The sequence below is a fragment of the Aulonocara stuartgranti genome, assembly GCF_965226115.1.
Source record: "Aulonocara stuartgranti genome assembly, chromosome: 3".
Classification (NCBI taxonomy): domain Eukaryota; kingdom Metazoa; phylum Chordata; class Actinopteri; order Cichliformes; family Cichlidae; genus Aulonocara; species Aulonocara stuartgranti.
This window is the reverse complement of record NC_138941.1, coordinates 55,016,648-55,033,838: the sequence shown is the minus strand read 5'-3', so window position 1 is coordinate 55,033,838 and position 17,191 is coordinate 55,016,648. Positions and strand designations below refer to the sequence as shown.

General features: G+C 42.1%; 1 protein-coding gene across 1 annotated transcript; it reads left to right on the top strand.

Annotated features, from left to right (window-relative positions):
- Nucleotides 1-221: 221 nt before the first annotated feature.
- On the top strand, nt 222-2,974 carry LOC309699452 (tripartite motif-containing protein 16-like). Its single transcript, XM_082522465.1, has one exon. The coding sequence runs from the start codon at nt 480-482 to the stop codon at nt 2,166-2,168; it is 1,689 nt and encodes a 562-aa protein (XP_082378591.1). The 5' UTR covers nt 222-479; the 3' UTR covers nt 2,169-2,974.
- The last annotated feature ends 14,217 nt before the right edge of the window (nt 2,975-17,191 follow it).

The following is a 17,191-nucleotide window of genomic DNA, read 5'->3' as shown; positions in this document are numbered from 1 at the left end:
AAATAAATAAATAAAAGCAACCAGCATATGTCTGCTAACCTAACCCTGCTCTCCACATATGCTTTGATTAGGTCAGCAGCCTCTGCTGTTCTGACAGTTATTGTTACCTGAGACATTTCTGTCCAGTGTTCATTAAAGCTGGATTTTTAAAAATTATTTATATAGAAGAAGCAGTAAATAAAAAGGGTTAAACACACAGTTTCACTCTCTAACTGCTCCTCTTCCTGGAGTGAAGCACAGCCTGATAACCCTCCCTCTTCTTCCTGCTCTTAAACACAGCACCTCCTCTCTGTCCACGTGTTTCCTCGTTCCCTCCCCTTCAGATCTGCACTTTGAAGATGGGTGTAACCAACATGTGGTGACGTGTAAGAGCTGACAGGCTCCATTCACTGCAGAAACATGTTGTTGAGATCAGAGCTCAGACTAGTTTCAGTTATAAGGAAGTGAAACTCACACAGTCACTGACACTGAGAGGAGAAATGGCGCAGAAAGGAGTTCAGCTGGACCGAGAAACCTTCTCTTGTTCCATCTGTTTGGATCTACTGAAGGATCCGGTGACTATTCCCTGTGGACACAGCTACTGCAGGAACTGTATTAAAAGTTTCTGGGATGAAGAGGACAGGAAGGGAATCCACAGCTGCCCTCAGTGCAGGAAGACGTTCACACCGAGGCCTGTCCTGGAGAAAAACACCATGTTAGCAGCTTTAGTGGAGCAGCTGAAGAAGACTGGACTCCAAGCTGCTCCAGCTGATCACTGCTATGCTGGACCTGAAGATGTGGCCTGTGATGTCTGCACTGGGAGGAAGCTGAAAGCCATCAAGTCCTGTTTATCTTGTCCAGCCTCTTACTGTGAGAAACACCTCCAACCTCACTATGATGCAGCTCCGTTAAAGAAACACAAGCTGGTGGCCCCCTCCAAGAAGCTCCAGGAGAACATCTGCTCTCGTCATGATGAGGTGATGAAGATTTTCTGTCGTACTGATCAGCAGAGTATCTGTTATCTCTGCACAGTGGATGAACATAAAGGCCATGAAACAGTCCCAGCTGCAGCAGAAAGGACTGAGAAGCAGAAGGAGCTCGAGGTGAGACGACTAAACATCCAGCAGAGAATCCAGGAGCGAGAGAAAGATGTGAAGCTGCTTCAACAGGAGGTGGAGGCCATCAATGGCTCTGCTGATAAAGCAGTGGAGGACAGTGAGAAGATGTTCACTGAGCTGATCCGTCTCCTCCAGAAAAGAAGCTCTGATGTGAAGCAGCAGGTCAGATCCCAGCAGGAAACTGAAGTGAGTCGAATCAAAGAGCTTCAGGAGAAGCTGGAGCAGGAGATCGCTGAGCTGAAGAGGAAAGACGGCGAGCTGGAGCAGCTCTCACACACAGAGGATCACAACCAGTTTCTACACAACTACCCCTCACTGTCAGCACTCAGTGAGTCTACACACTCATCCAGCATCAATATTCGTCCTCTGAGCTACTTTGAGGATGTGACAGCAGCTGTGTCAGAGACCAGAGATAAACTACAGGACATCCTGAGAGAGGAATGGACAAACATCTCACTGACAGTCGCTGAAGTGGATGTTTTACTGTCACCAGCAGAGCCAAAGACCAGAGCTGGATTCTTAAAATATTCACATGAAATCACACTGGATCCAAACACAGCAAACACACGTCTGTTATTATCTGAGGGGAACAGAAAAGTAACATTTATGAAACAAGAACAGTCTTATTCTGATCATCCAGACAGATTCACAGGATGTTATCAGGTCCTGAGTAGAGAGAGTCTGACTGGACGTTGTTACTGGGAGGTGGAGTGGGGAGGAGAAGGAGTTCGTGTAGCAGTCGCATACAAGAATATCAGCAGAGCAGGGGGGGGCTATGAATGTGGATTTGGATTCAATAACAAATCTTGGGCATTACATTGTGACACAAACAGATATATATTTCTGCACAACAATGTCCAAACTGACCTCTCAGGTCCTCGGCCCTCCAGAGTAGGAGTGTACCTGGATCACAGAGCAGGTATTCTGTCTTTCTACAGCGTCTCTGAAACCATGACTCTCCTCCACAGAGTCCAGACCACATTCACTCAGCCGCTCTATGCTGGAGTTTATCTTTATGGACTTTATCTTTATGGACCTGGAGCCACTGCAGAGTTGATTAAAGTCAAATAGAGAAGACAGGTTCATGTTGATCCCTGACCATTATATGTACTTGTGTAGTTTCTAAATGAGGCTTTACATTTTAGAAGCTGAGAAGTTCAGTGGTCCATTGATGTGTGAAAATAATATTGCACTGATTCAAACTGTACTTACATTTATATACCTTACATCAATATAAATCTGAATTTGTTCTTATGGCTGATAATCATGTGAGTTTAAATGATACTACTCTTCATATTCAGCATGTTTGAAATCTGTCATCAGTCTGTATGAGTGAATCACAGGGGTTAGAAGTTTGTAGGTCACGATGGGGGTCTCACACTATACGGCCCGATGCTCTGATGCGACCTGAGTGCTCACACTGTGCGTCCATAACATGAAGCCTATAACACAAAATCTGTCTCAGCACAGTGCAGTCCATCACCAGTGTTCGGTCCTCCAGCACCAGCTGGACTGGTTAAAACAGCAGAACACAGGATCCATCAGACAAGCGACTCAGAATGAGTTGGACAATGCTGCGGTCGAGGTACTGCAACTACATGACTTGGATGTGTGTGAAAAAGTACTCTGGAAACCTTCAGAGATACCTGACTCTTGAACGATGGGGGATTATGAAAAGATTGTAGTGACTTAAATGTGCCTGATGGAGTTAGTAAGGGTGCAGCTGTGCCTCGAGCTGATGACAGCACCATAGAAACGGATGTGTTAGTGGAGGAGGTTTGGACACACGTCTGCTTTAATGTGTTTTGCTATTAAAAGATGACAGAATGTTTTATTTACACTAATAGTTGTTAATAAATAGGATTTGCTGAATCAAATTATGTTCTGATATTGTTTTTGTATCATCGTTACATAACATCAATTTCCACATTGTACACATGCAGTTATAGTGATGACAGACACATTAGTAACGATAATGTGAGACACTTACTGACATGTACAGATGGATTTTCTAAGTATGCATGCAGGTGTCTTCAAACCAAGGCAGGAACATCTGTTGCATCTGCTTTTGAGGACGAGTGAGGGACGTGTACCTGCTAATACGTACGGCTCTGATGTCACTAACATCTCCTTGAACTCTAAATCAGTGTTTCCAACCACTGTGCCGCAGCACATACAGGGAGTGCAGATTTATTAGGCAAGTTGTAACAAAATAAAAAGGAGAAAAGAAAAGAAAAGCCTTGTTAAGTCATGACATATGCTCTTCGTCCCAGGAGGGTAAATCATACCAAACCTAATTGTCAGGTTCAAATTTGTAACAAAAGACAAATCATCGGCCAGATTAATCTCAAGCATTCATCCATCAGCCACACACCTTGCGACACACAACATACAACATAACCCTGATGTCTTTTCACATAATAAGTTTCTTCTCATGTAATCAGATGTGTGCCATGTTAAAACTTCTTCACACACCTCAGAAACTCAACAACCTATTAGCTCGCCCAGCTCACTCTTTCAAGACCCCTCATCAGCATTCTGTTTTCCCCCAGCTTTGATGCAATCATCTGTCCTCCCATAATATTAGTCCACTAGTCTATGTATCACTTCTCATCTAAGTGACTTGGATAAGATGACAAACAGAATCACATGCTTAAGATGCTGTCTGGTCTTCATGAGTTTCATTGTATGTGTATGTAGGGTTAGTAGGATTAATACATTTTCCGTTTGTGTTTTTTTTGTGTACCTTTTTCATTTTGTAGTGCTTCAGACTCCTCAAATGTTCCCACTTAAAGCAGTTATTTTCCTTTTTCACAGGTTTGCTAACCCAAATTTTGATTTCCCACACTAAACAACAGCATTCCTCTGTATACTCACCTACTTCTTCCACTCTGTTCTCCTCTCCCACTCTGCAGTCCAATGGCAGTCAGTTCTCTTCAGCTTTGGCCTGTGTTTTCCACTGTCTCATCTTGGCATTTCACTCCAAAAGTGGCAAATGTCACACAGTGAAGTTGTAGCTTGCTGGAAACACATGTCCATCCAGTCAGGTGATGGGTTTTCTTTCTCTCTGATGCCGTTTGCCCAAAGCGCTGCTGGACCTCTCTGCTCAGGATACTGCTGTCTCTTGACCTGCTGTGAGCTCTTGATATCCATCTCATTGTTCTAGAACTGCACTCCTTGTCTTCAGGCAGAGGTTAGCTTCCGTGGAGCTTGCTTTCTCGGGGTGAGAAACACATAGGAGTTAACCTGTAAACACAATTCAGCCAAGACTCGGCCTGGGTGTTTCTAATGATGTTAACCTATAATTGTCGTCCAACTGCTGCATGTGGAAATTTGATCCTGGTCTGCTTTTCACCTGCAAGTCACACCCTCTGCTAGGCCGGGTTAGCCTCGCAGAGGCAGTGGCGAGGCTAACCCGGCACCCTCGCCTCTGCTAACCCTGTTTTCACAATAGAGAGACGCCTAAAACAACACACATCTCTCTCTCTGGTTTTTGAACTCTCCTTTCTTTAAAACAGAAAGTGAGATTGAAGTTGCCTTAGGCTGAGCTCTTCATTTATCAATTCCTTTTTTTTCATCAACAGCACAACTATTTTCTTTCTTTTCTGTCCACTGGGGTAGAAGCTGACCTGCAGAATCACCTCTTCCCCCGTTGGAGACTATTCTCACCCACACACTTTCACACCTCTCTGTGGTTCACACACACAGTGACTTCAGACACATTACACTGCTTTGCGCACAATTTCACTTCTTTTCTTCCTTCAATGATCTACATATTACGTGCTGCCTGGTGAATACTTTGCAATGTTTTCCATCCCCTTTCAAGGCATACTTACTACTTACTCAGTTTATTCCCCATCGTGGCTCAAGAGTTGGGAGTTCGTCTTGTAATCGGAAGGTTGCCGGTTCGAGCCCCGGCTTGGACAGTCTCGGTTGTTGAGTCCTTGGACAAGACACTTCACCCGTTGCCTACTGGTGGTGGTCAGAGGGCCCGGTGGCGCCAGTGTCCAGCAGCCTCGCCTCTGTCAGTGCGCCCCAGCCATCACCAGTGTGTGAATGGGTGGATGACTAAATGTGTAAAGCGCTTTGGGGTCCTTAGCGTCCTTAGGGACTAGTAATGCATTTACACTTAACAAGACAACTTTCAGCCGCACACAGACCACGTCTGGCCCACACTTGTTCACACACAAAATAGGCCTATGATCTCCCTTAAAGCAGAGTCACCAGTGAGAGCTCTATCCTCCTTACATACAAAACCAAACACTTTACGTCCTCAGTGGCGGAGAAAAAAACCTCCTTTCGGTGGTGAAACCATCCTTAAACCTCCTTGAAAACTGGCGGACAAACCAGACCTCCTTAAAAAAATTAAAAACTGGTGGGGAAATCAGGTAGCTTATCCACCTTAAAATAAAATAAATAAACAGCCTTTATTGCAGCCTTTTATTCTCATGGTCACAGAAGGTTACAACACTGCATGTGTGTGTGCATGTGTGTGTGCATGTAAGTGCGAGTATCTGTGTGTGTGTGTGTGTGTGTGTGTGTGTGTGTGTAATAATAATAATCACAGGGAGAGAAACACACACAACTAATAGGTACTATCTAACACCAGTGCAGAAGATGCAAATTCATAGAAAATATCAATATGACTCATGTAATGTTCAGTAGAAAACCAGCGTGTCTCATGGAGTAGCCCAGAGAAAACATTAGTGAATGTTGTATATCAGTCAAACAGGAGATCTTCTGTCACCATCAGGTGACACAGTTATTAAACAGTTAATTAAACGTCATCAAAGTTGTTACTTTATCATTTCTATTAGTGTTCCCTTACCAATGTCTTTTTTTCTGTGTATTCTACTATGTCTACTTCTAGTTGTTATATGGCTGTCTATGATGGTACTGCATACTGTTTTTGGTGCATATATCTGTGTTTCTCAGGTCTGTTCCCTGGATTTTCTCTGGATTTTGTTCACCTGGCTTTTATCCTGTATGTTTCAGTTGTTTGTATTAAATTACAGTAGTTTTCTTTTCCCTCTTTAATAAACATGTGGAACTATTTTTTTTTTAATAAGATAGCGCTGGAGTTTTCTTCCTTTTTGAATTTTTCAATGCATTTTTGTCATGTTACAATGGCGTTGATTTGTGTTATTGTCCGACGAAAATCACGAGTGCTGGAAACATTTGCAAAACAACTGGTAAAGTTGGAAACTTGCAGTGTGCGAGCTGTTGATTTTTTTTTTCATGGACATTGTTAACTATGTTTCAGATCAGTAACTGGCTCATTTGTTTGTTTGTTTTGCATAGATGTGCATGTATTTATTTTATTGTTCTGTTTTGACGTTGCTAGTTTGAGATGCTGTCATCTCTGAGACGACCATTTCTGTACCTGAACCCTGGGCAGAAACAATAAACTTGACTAAACTGATATTAAAAACACTGGTTTGTTCTAATCCAGATCTAGTAGCTTTATGATGGTTTCTGCAGGTTGAAGAACAGCTGGAATCATCATCTGAACATTTAACTCCTGTAAGAGCAGCACAAAGATGCAGAAACAGGCTCTCTCTCAGTGTCGTTTTACAAATGTTACAGCTGCAGTAAAAACAAGATGAAAATAATCAGGGTGAATTTAATTGTTACTGAAACAACATGTAAGGTCTTCACTAAATACCTCACCATCTACAATCCCTCTCTAATCAGTCGTGTTGATAGGCTGTAAAGCTGTAAAACCATAAAAGTCCACAAAAACACCACTGCAAGCATCACAGGGAAACATTAGTGCAGGCACACAGTGACTGTTTCGCTTTCAGCTTCTGCAGCCAAGCAGAAAATATGCAAATGAGGAACAAAATCGAAGAGATTTAACAGAAGTAATGACCTTTTTTTTCTGTCCTGCTAAAACACATCACCAATAGCAGAAACATTAGACGTGCTTGTTTAACTAAAGGAGAATCGCAGAGAGAACCAGGACACCAGCACTTAAGCAGCTAACACATAATAAAGGGAGCTGTAACGGAAAAACAGGGAGAATAAAAACACCATAAAAAACATCCTGACTCATCTGCATGAATCACAGCAGGTTCATCTGGAGTGTGTTTGTTTTAATTGTTGCTCTGAGTTCACACTTGAGCACCTGTGCACACAGAAGCATCTCTGTTGTTTTGTACCTCTGGTCACATTAAGATGGGCAGCGGGAGACTTTGGAGAGGATTGCCAAAGTCTCCCACTTTGGCAATCCTCCCAAATCAAATACAGTTGACATAATCTTCCGACAGCAGAATCTTTTTTTCTGGATAAATCAAAATCAGAGACTTGAACACCTACACAGCATCTGAACATGTGCATACAGTCCTCACAACAGTCCCAAAGCTCATCATCTTGATATGACTTATGGTTCCATAACAGGGTGTCAGTTCTGGAGTTTCCCCAAAATTACTGTTAACAGTACATATTCAGTCATAACCACACAGGCACTGCCTCTAAATAAAACTCAGTATCTGTACCCCCACTCTGACAGTGTATCTGCTCATTTCCTGTTGTTTTCACAGAGAGCTGGATTCTTGGTTTCCCCCCCAAAAACACCCCATGATGTGAAGATGATAGTAATGAGTTACACAGACCATCAGAGGGGGCAAAAGTACAGACGTTCTTTACTTAAGTAGAAGTACAGATACCTGTGTTTTTAAAAAATATTCTCCAGTAAAAGCACTGAAGCAACTTCTTTGAGTAAAAGTGAAAAAGTACAGTTTACAGGTTACAAGGTAACTAAAGCTTGTGCTATATTAATATAAGAATATAATCAGAAAATATTATCAGTGCACAAGAATACAAATATTATTCTAATCTAAATTCTAATTCTAATGAATGTGCTTATTTTGATTTGAAAGATTTCAAAACGATAACTGTTTCCTGTTGCCTACTTTGTAGAGGGTGACTTTGCCTCTAAACAGGAAAATGCGCAGTCAGGGGTTGAAGTGGTGGAGGAACTCTAAAATTAGTAATGGCGCTCAGTGTGGGGAAAAAATGATGGCCCACAATAATTTCTGATGTAAGCTTCATAAAGTTTTCTTAGTGTAAAGGCTGCAATCAGCTGACCTGCTGCTCTTTGTGGATTTACACAACTGAACTTAACAACATGTACGCAGTTTCACCAGCTATCATATCTGATGTCCATCCCCTACACTCACACTATGCGGCTTCACACTAGACAGTATACAGCTAGAATAAAGTTTCAATTCAGTTAAATAATCTAAGCATCATTATCTTAAATGCACATTCATTTCTGCCACACTTGATGTAACCATAAGCAGTCCAACAGTGTTTTATAGTGAATTCACCACATGAATGCAAACTAACCTGTTTTCCCCGGACACAACAACACACTAGCTACTCTGAAGTACCACAACCATAACTCCAGCCCACTTTAATCCCTGAGTATAAACACTAGATGAACTTAAAGGAACAAGTCTGCTTTGGAAATGTAAGGAGTAGAAAGCACAGATATTTATACACAGTTTAATAATGTAGGGAGTAAAACTAAAAATAAATACTCAAGTGAAGTAAACATATGTGAAAAATCTACTTAAGTATTTGTACTATGTTAACTTTCCACCTTTGTAAACCAAACCAACATCAATAAAACCTTATTAACATCCATCCGTAAATATAGATGGTACATGGAAAAACAATCAAATGATGAAATGATTTTATGTGCAGATCAGCAGCTCATAAACTGGTCACAACTATCGATCTATTAATCATTTTTCTCTCTCCCTTTGTTGTTTAGGCTTAAACAATTAAAAGACAAAAGTGTGTTTTCATCAGACTGCTCTCACATCTACAGGATAAAGGTTTTTCCCCTTTTTAAATGGTAAAAGTCCAGAATGTTTCATTTGACTGTTTTTCTACACGAACGAGTAAATTTCTACAGGTCTACATATATTTCAACACTAATTTTCTCTTTGCATTAGCAAAGACGAACAGACAAAACCACAAATAAATCCACAAGTCAAGAAGTTTTCATTAAGAGTGTAAGGAAGAGGACTCCCTTACTGCATTTATTTATATTGTATTGTCTGTATAGCACTTTAGAGCACACCTTTCACTTTATTAAAAGCACCTTATCAAGCACTTTATGAGCATTGCACTTTAAGCATGGATTTGCACACAAGAAGTTTAAATATTTATTGACTATTTATTGGGAATTTTAAAATCAGTTGGTGGCCTTGTTTCAGATCCTGCACAGCTGCTCCTCATCAAGGAATGTGGTGGTTGTCTGTCAGGAGAGAAGAATGGTGATTGAGATTGTGATTAAGGTTTACCAGTAAGGAAAACTAATGCAAATGTGTGTGTGAAATCTAGGGATAAAAGTGGTGCAAATAAGTGTTTGTAAGTTAATGATTACTCACCTTTCTTGCCTGTGTCCTCTTCAAGGTGTTTGGGCAAATGTTTCCCTGGGGGTCCAGACACCATTTAAAGGTTCCGGGAGAGACCATGGGTAAAGAGAGTGTGGTGAATCTTTTTGTGCTTGGGTTTCTGGGTTTTTATAATATTGGGTTTTGTGTAACATTAAAGTGTGAAATATTTATTAATATGTAAATGTGAAGATGTATTTATGTATTTATTTATTCTTATTGATATATTGTATACTGTGGTGGAAGGTTGGGATTTAAGAATTTACCTGAGAGTGGAATAATGGTTAAGTCTGTGACAGCTGAACATATTTAAGGCTGCCAGTTGTCATTAGAGGATGGATTTTTGTGCTGTGAAGAAGCTTGACAAGTTAATTGTTTTAAGGAGAGCCATATAGCAAATAAATACTTTGTTCCACTACACTTGCCTTGGTCTGTCTCACTGTGTTTCCAGCCGCTAAGGGCTGCACTGTTACAAGTGGTGTCAGTGAGCGAATGGGTTAAATGCAGAGAGCAATTTCCCCACGGGGCTCAATAAAGTACAATAATGTACACTTTCTAGGAGTGTGTCACTCATGCCACAGTGAGAAGATGATGACAAGAGGTGGAAGAAAGCCAGGCCAAGAGGAGCAGCCTGATGAAGGAGTTGGAGCTTCATCTGAGCTAGAGGCCATGGCAGCAACAAGTCCTGAGGACAAATTGGAGGAGTTAACAGGGTTGGTGAAATCTCTTATGCGGTCTCAAGCAGCCAGAGACCAAAAGTGGGAGAAGGATTTGTCACGTCAGGAGCAAAGGTGGAAAGGCATGCAGCATCAATTTCAGCAAATCCAGCTACAAGTTAACGCTGTAACTGATAAGCCTGACCCACCAGAGGCGCCAGCGCCCCCTACAACATCTGAAGAACAAGAACTTGGATTCAATGGTGAAGACATTCCAGTGGCCAGTGGGTCCAGGTCTTTAATTGAACCAAAACTTTTTCCTCTGTCACCAGAAGATGACATTGAACATTTTCTGACTACGTTTGAAAGAATGGCAAACGTGTGTCGATGGCCCAGAGATGAGTGGGCTATTCGTCTGGTTCCCCTGTTGACAGGTAAAGCCCGCACAGCCTACATTCTTATGGATTTAACAGACTCTGAGAATTATGATAAGGTGAAAGAGGCAATTCTGGCAAAATATGAGATCACTGCTGACACCTACAGATGCCGCTTCAGATCTCTGACAGTTGAGCCAGGTGAGATGCCACGTGAACTTTATGTAAGATTGAAAGACCTGTTTTCAAGATGGATTAAACCTAAAAAATCAACTGTAGAAGAAATATCTGAGCAGATAATTCTGGAGCAGTTTTTGAGAATGGTTAATCCAGAGCTGGAGATTTGGATACGTGAGCATGACCCGAAGACTGCAAAGGAAGCAGCTAGCCTCGCAGAGGTTTTCACTTCAGCCAGAAAAGGAAGCAAGAGCACCTACTTCAGCCGGGAGACCCACTACGCCCAACCAAGTAAGTCCACTGGGGGTGAACAGGGTTCTGGTCAAGTTCAGGCTAGAAATCTTTCTAGTTCTAGGCAGCTCCCTTCCCATAGACCTCACAATGTGAAGAAATCCTTTAAGTCTTCAGTTCAGGATATTAAATGTTATCACTGTCATAACTTTGGCCATACACAACAATTTTGCCCTGCACTTAAGTCAAAACCATCTCTTTTATGTGCAGTTCCAAGACCAGCCACAGAGCCAGTAGGAAAGAAAGCTTGTACTGTCCCTGTTTTAATTAATGGGCGTAAAGAGGAAGCTTTGCTTGACTCTGGGTGCTTCCAAACTCTTGTACACTCTAGCATAATTTCAGGAGAAAAGCTAAGTGGGGTTGGGGCTACAATAAGTTGTGTGCATGGAGACGAACACAGGTACCCCACTGCTGAGGTTTACCTGACAGTAGGAGGTCAAACCTACTTGTTAGTGGTAGCTGTTGTTCCCAGTTTGCCATATTCAGTGATACTTGGTAATGACATCCCCACTCTTTTTGATCTAATACATCAGTCGGATTATGACCCTCAAGTGAGTGCTGAGAAAGACATTCAAGGCTTAGGTGATGAATCTGGAAGCTCACTTCCTCTAGAGATGACAGTTGAACCATTTAAACCCTGTCATGTAGTCACAAGAGCACAAAGTGCAAAGGAAAGGATGCAAGAACTGCCCTTTTTTGAGGAGTCTCTCGAAACGGAGCCAGGGAAGATTAGGAAGTCTAGGGCTCAGAAAAGAAGAGAAAAGTTCAAAGGCTCAGGGGAAAAAGGTACAGCATTGTTCCCTAAGCCAAATAACCAACTTGAGTTTGATGTTCCCTCAGATTTAGGTGCACTCCAAAGAAGCGACCCTACTCTAAAACCCTGGTTTGAGAAGGTAACAGAGGTAGAGGGGGCTAGTCAAGGTCAGGTAAGCTGTCTTGCAGACACTGTTTACTTGATTAAAGGAGGCATCTTGTACCAGAGAAAGGGGAAGTGCGAAGCTGTGGCACTCCCACAACAGTTCAGAGACAAAGTTACGGATTTGGGTCATTCAATTCCATGGGCAGGTCATATGGCTTTTCACAAAACACTGAATAGGATCAGCAGCCGTTTTGTTTGGCCAGGGATGTATGTCCAGGTTTCTGAGTTTTGCCGTTCCTGTGAAAAATGTCAGTTGACCTCAGGCAAAGGAGTAGCGCGAGCCCAGTTGCAACCACTGCCAATTATTGAAACACCGTTTGAGAGGCTAGGCATGGATATCGTGGGCCCTTTAGAGAGGAGCTCCACAGGTCATCGCTACATATTAGTCATATGTGACTATGCAACACGGTTTCCTGAGGCCTTCCCACTCAGATCAATTAAAGCTCGTCACATTGCTAATTGTCTTCTGCAGCTTTTCTCTAGGGTAGGCATACCAAGAGAAATTCTGACGGACTGTGGAACGAACTTTCTATCCAAGTTGTTGCAGCAGGTTTATAAGTTGTTAGGGATAAAGGGACTTAAGACCACCCTGTATCACCCCCAAACGGACGGGCTAGTGGAGAGATACAACCAGACTCTCAAAAGTATGCTGCGCAAGTTTGTCTCTGACACAGGTTCTGACTGGGATCAATGGCTGCCCTACCTTCTGTTCGCCTACCGGGAGGTCCCGCAGGTTTCCACTGGCTTCTCGCCTTTTGAACTTTTATACGGTCGCCAAGTGAGAGGCCCCCTGGATCTGCTTAAGGACTGCTGGGAGGAATCCAAAGCAGAGGGCGAAAACATCGCAGCCTACGTCATCACCATGAGAGAGAGGTTGGAGAAAATGGCATCATTGATGCAAGACAACATGAAAGCTGCACAAAAACATCAAAAGACTTGGTATGATCAGAAGGCCAGGGATAGGGTCTTCCTTCCAGGTCAGAAAGTACTGTTATTGCTTCCCACTAGCGATAACAAGTTGCTGACAAAATGGCATGGACCATACGAGATCGTCAGACAAGTGAGTAAAGTCACTTATGAGCTGAATATGCCAGAAAGAGTTAAAAAAATATCAGACATTTCACATGAACTTGTTGAAGGAATTCCACAGCCGACAAGAGCCGGTCTATCAGTTACTGGTGCGTTCAGTTAAGGATGAGGAGGTGACTGAGAAGTTCTTTCCAACTAACATTCAAGTTTGTGCTTCAGTTGACCTTTCTCATTTGTCTCCTACTGAGCAGGCTGATATAAAACCACTCGTGGACCCACAGCTCTTTCGAGAGACACCAGGTTTCACATCACTGGTTCAGCATAAGATACGGGTGAAGGAGGATGCACCCGTTCGACAAAAGAGCTACAGAATTCCAGAACGGTTGGTGCCAGTGCTGCAGAAAGAAATAAAACTGATGTTGGACCTGGGAATCATTGAGGTGTCAAGTAGTGAGTGGTGCAGCCCGATTGTTTTGGTACCAAAGAAAGATGACACCCTGAGATTCTGTATTGATTTCAGATATTTGAATGCAGTATCCAAGTTTGATCCCTACCCAATGCCCAGGGTGGATGACCTGCTGGAGAGAGTTGGATCAGCAACGTACATTACAACACTTGATTTGTGTAAAGGATACTGGCAAGTGGCTTTGGCACCAGAAGCAAGAGAGCTGACAGCCTTCAAAACTCCGTTTGGTATGTACCAATTTAAAGTCATGCCATTTGGTCTTCAAGGTGCACCAGCGACATTCCAACGATTAATGGACCATGTACTGAGAGATGTGTCAGCATTCTCTGCAGCATATCTGGATGACGTGGTGGTGTACAGCCAGTCCTGGGAAGAGCATGTCATTCACCTACAGAAGGTGCTACACTCCATCAGAATGGCTGGACTGACTATCAATCCCAAGAAGTGCTCCATAGCCAAGAGAGAAGTGGAGTACTTGGGCTTTGTAGTTGGCTCTGGGAAGATAAAGCCGCAGGTTGGAAAGATTGAAGCAATTCAGTCCTTCCCAGTTCCGACAACAAAAAGGAAGGTGAGAGGTTTTCTGGGTCTAGTAGGCTGGTACCGGAAATTCATACCTTCTTTTGCAGAGCGATCCACTGTACTTAATAACCTCACAAAAGGCTCAGCCCCTAACAAAGTGCGTTGGACGGAAGACTGTGAGCAAGCATTCAGAGACCTCAAGGAAGCAGTTTGCACACATCCAGTTCTACACAGTCCAGACTTCAACAAGCCATTCATCTTGCAAACTGATGCTTCGGGAGTTGGCCTTGGTGCTGTCCTTCAGCAAGAGGTGGATGGTGAAAGAAGGCCTGTGGTGTTTCTGAGTCGGAAACTACTCGACAGGGAGACGAGGTATTCGACGGTAGAGAAAGAGTGCTTGGCCATGAAATGGGCTATTGAGGCCTTGAGGTATTATCTTCTGGGACGTCACTTCACTCTGGAGACTGATCATCGTGCCCTCCAGTGGTTGAACCGCATGAGGGATGCGAATGCCCGCATTGCAGGATGGTACCTGTCTCTGCAGCCTTATGACTTTACGGTCCAGTATAGGCCGGGGAAGTCAAATGTGGTTGCTGATTGTTTATCTAGGATGACAGAGGACTGAAGCACTTCGTGCTTAAGAGAGGGAGGAGGAAATGTAAGGAAGAGGACTCCCTTACTGCATTTATTTATATTGTATTGTCTGTATAGCACTTTAGAGCACACCTTTCACTTTATTAAAAGCACCTTATCAAGCACTTTATGAGCATTGCACTTTAAGCATTGATTTGCACACAAGAAGTTTAAATATTTATTGACTATTTATTGGGAATTTTAAAATCAGTTGGTGGCCTTGTTTCAGATCCTGCACAGCTGCTCCTCATCAAGGAATGTGGTGGTTGTCTGTCAGGAGAGAAGAATGGTGATTGAGATTGTGATTAAGGTTTACCAGTAAGGGAAACTAATGCAAATGTGTGTGTGAAATCTAGGGATAAAAGTGGTGCAAATAAGTGTTTGTAAGTTAATGATTACTCACCTTTCTTGCCTGTGTCCTCTTCAAGGTGTTTGGGCAAATGTTTCCCCGGGGGTCCAGACACCATTTAAAGGTTCCGGGAGAGACCATTGGTAAAGAGAGTGTGGTGAATCTTTTTGTGCTTGGGTTTCTGGGTTTTTATAATATTGGGTTTTGTGTAACATTAAAGTGTGAAATATTTATTAATATGTAAATGTGAAGATGTATTTATGTATTTATTTATTCTTATTGATATATTGTATACTGTGGTGGAAGGTTGGGATTTAAGAATTTACCTGAGAGTGGAATAATGGTTAAGTCTGTGACAGCTGAACATATTTAAGGCTGCCAGTTGTCATTAGAGGATGGATTTTTGTGCTGTGAAGAAGCTCGACAAGTTAATTGTTTTAAGGAGAGCCATATAGCAAATAAATACTTTGTTCCACTACACTTGCCTTGGTCTGTCTCACTGTGTTTCCAGCCGCTAAGGGCTGCCCTGTTACAAAGAGGAAAAAGAAAATCACACCAGACAATATAAACCACATATTGTGGAATTTCTATCAACAACTAACAAACTAATGAAGTCAGCAGGGTCTCCATGATTGATAAAAAGATAAAGTCCAGCACAGAGCAGCTGAGTGCATATGGTCTGGACTCTGAAGAGTCATGGTTCAGCTGTAGAAAGACAAAATACCTGCCAAGTATTTTATGAATGTAACCAGTTTGAGACATTATGTGAGAAGAGCATAATAATTATCCATCCATCCGCTTCTCCTTTCCAGGGTCGCAGTGGGCACTGGAGCCTATCCCAGCTGTCATAGGGCAAGAGACAGGCTAACACATAGAGACACAGACAACCATTCACTCACAGATTCACACCTATGGGCAATTTAGATTGACCAATTAACCTATCCCCCCTATTGCATGTTTTTGGACTGTGGGAGGAAGCCGGAGTATCCGGGGAGAACCTGCACAAACACGGGGAGAACATGCAAACTCCACACAGAAAGCACCCGGCCTGATGGTGGAATTGAACTCAGGACTTTTTTGCTGTGCAGCAACAGTGCTAACCACCGTGCCACCGTGCTGACCGCATAATAATTGTTTATTTAATAATCATTAATCAATTTAATTCAATTTTTTAATAAGCAAATGAACACAACAGCAGTTGCGTCATGGTGCTTTATGCAGGCCTGGGGATCTGAAGACCATTTAAAGGTTCCTGGATGAACACTTCTTGTTTTTTAGGAATTTAACTGAATTTTTAGGATTTTACTGTACTAATAAATTATGTTCGTGTTTTTGTAGATTTTTATTATTTTTATTAAAAAACTTGTGGTGAAAGCACCATGAGACTCATCGGTAGCAGAGTGTGAAATGCTTCCTGTTTCCCAGTTATTGATTGTAAATCTCTAAAATGGTCAGTAAATACAATCAGATGACACTGTGTTTAAAGAAGAGATTTAAGAAAGTTCAACAAATCAACCAAGTGAAAAATTCCACTTTAATTACCACAAGTCAAAGTGGACACAATTCTATCCCCAGAGACGAAACCAAGTGTTATACCAGGCAGTAAACATGTTTATTTAACCTTCAGACCGTATTATCATCAAACATTATATAGTGTTATTTACAGTGATTCATTTCCATGTACATTATTTTCCAGTCCCCTTCAGCCTCACCACTGTTGTTATGGAGGAGCAGTGGTGATGAGCTACTGGGTCTGCTGAGCTCTAAAACTAAAACTGGTACTCGGAACCTGAAGTTTGAACAGTGACGCAACCACACAGCTTGTTATGTCCAGGCTAACAGTCCTCACAGCTGCAGAAAAAACAGCGAACATGTTCCCCTTGTGTGAATCTGTTGGACTGTTTCTTGTAAGTGAATTCAGTGCCTGAAGATGAACACTAACAGCTAAGTGTGATTTAATTAAGACGAACACTTACTGACTTTTGTAGATTCAGTTACTACGGCAACAGTCCCTCCTCCTCCCCCTCTGCCTGTTAGTGTTGAATTCAAAACAGCTTATCTGGCTCCCTCTGCTGGTTAAACTGTTGAACTACCACATTAACTTGTTACCAAAAAGTTGATTCTGTGACCTGTGAGGTCAGTTCCTTCATCATTAATATGCAATAATACTAATAATACCAATAATAACAACTTTTTCTAATGATTTTTCTTATCTCTATATTTAAAATATAGATATAATATGTATAATACAATATATATTACAAGTAAATAAA

What these genes read in the sequence shown, in the direction of transcription:
- LOC309699452 (XM_082522465.1), top strand. Translation starts at nt 480, where the DNA reads ATGGCGCAGAAAGGAGTTCAGCTGGACCGAGAAACCTTCTCTTGTTCC.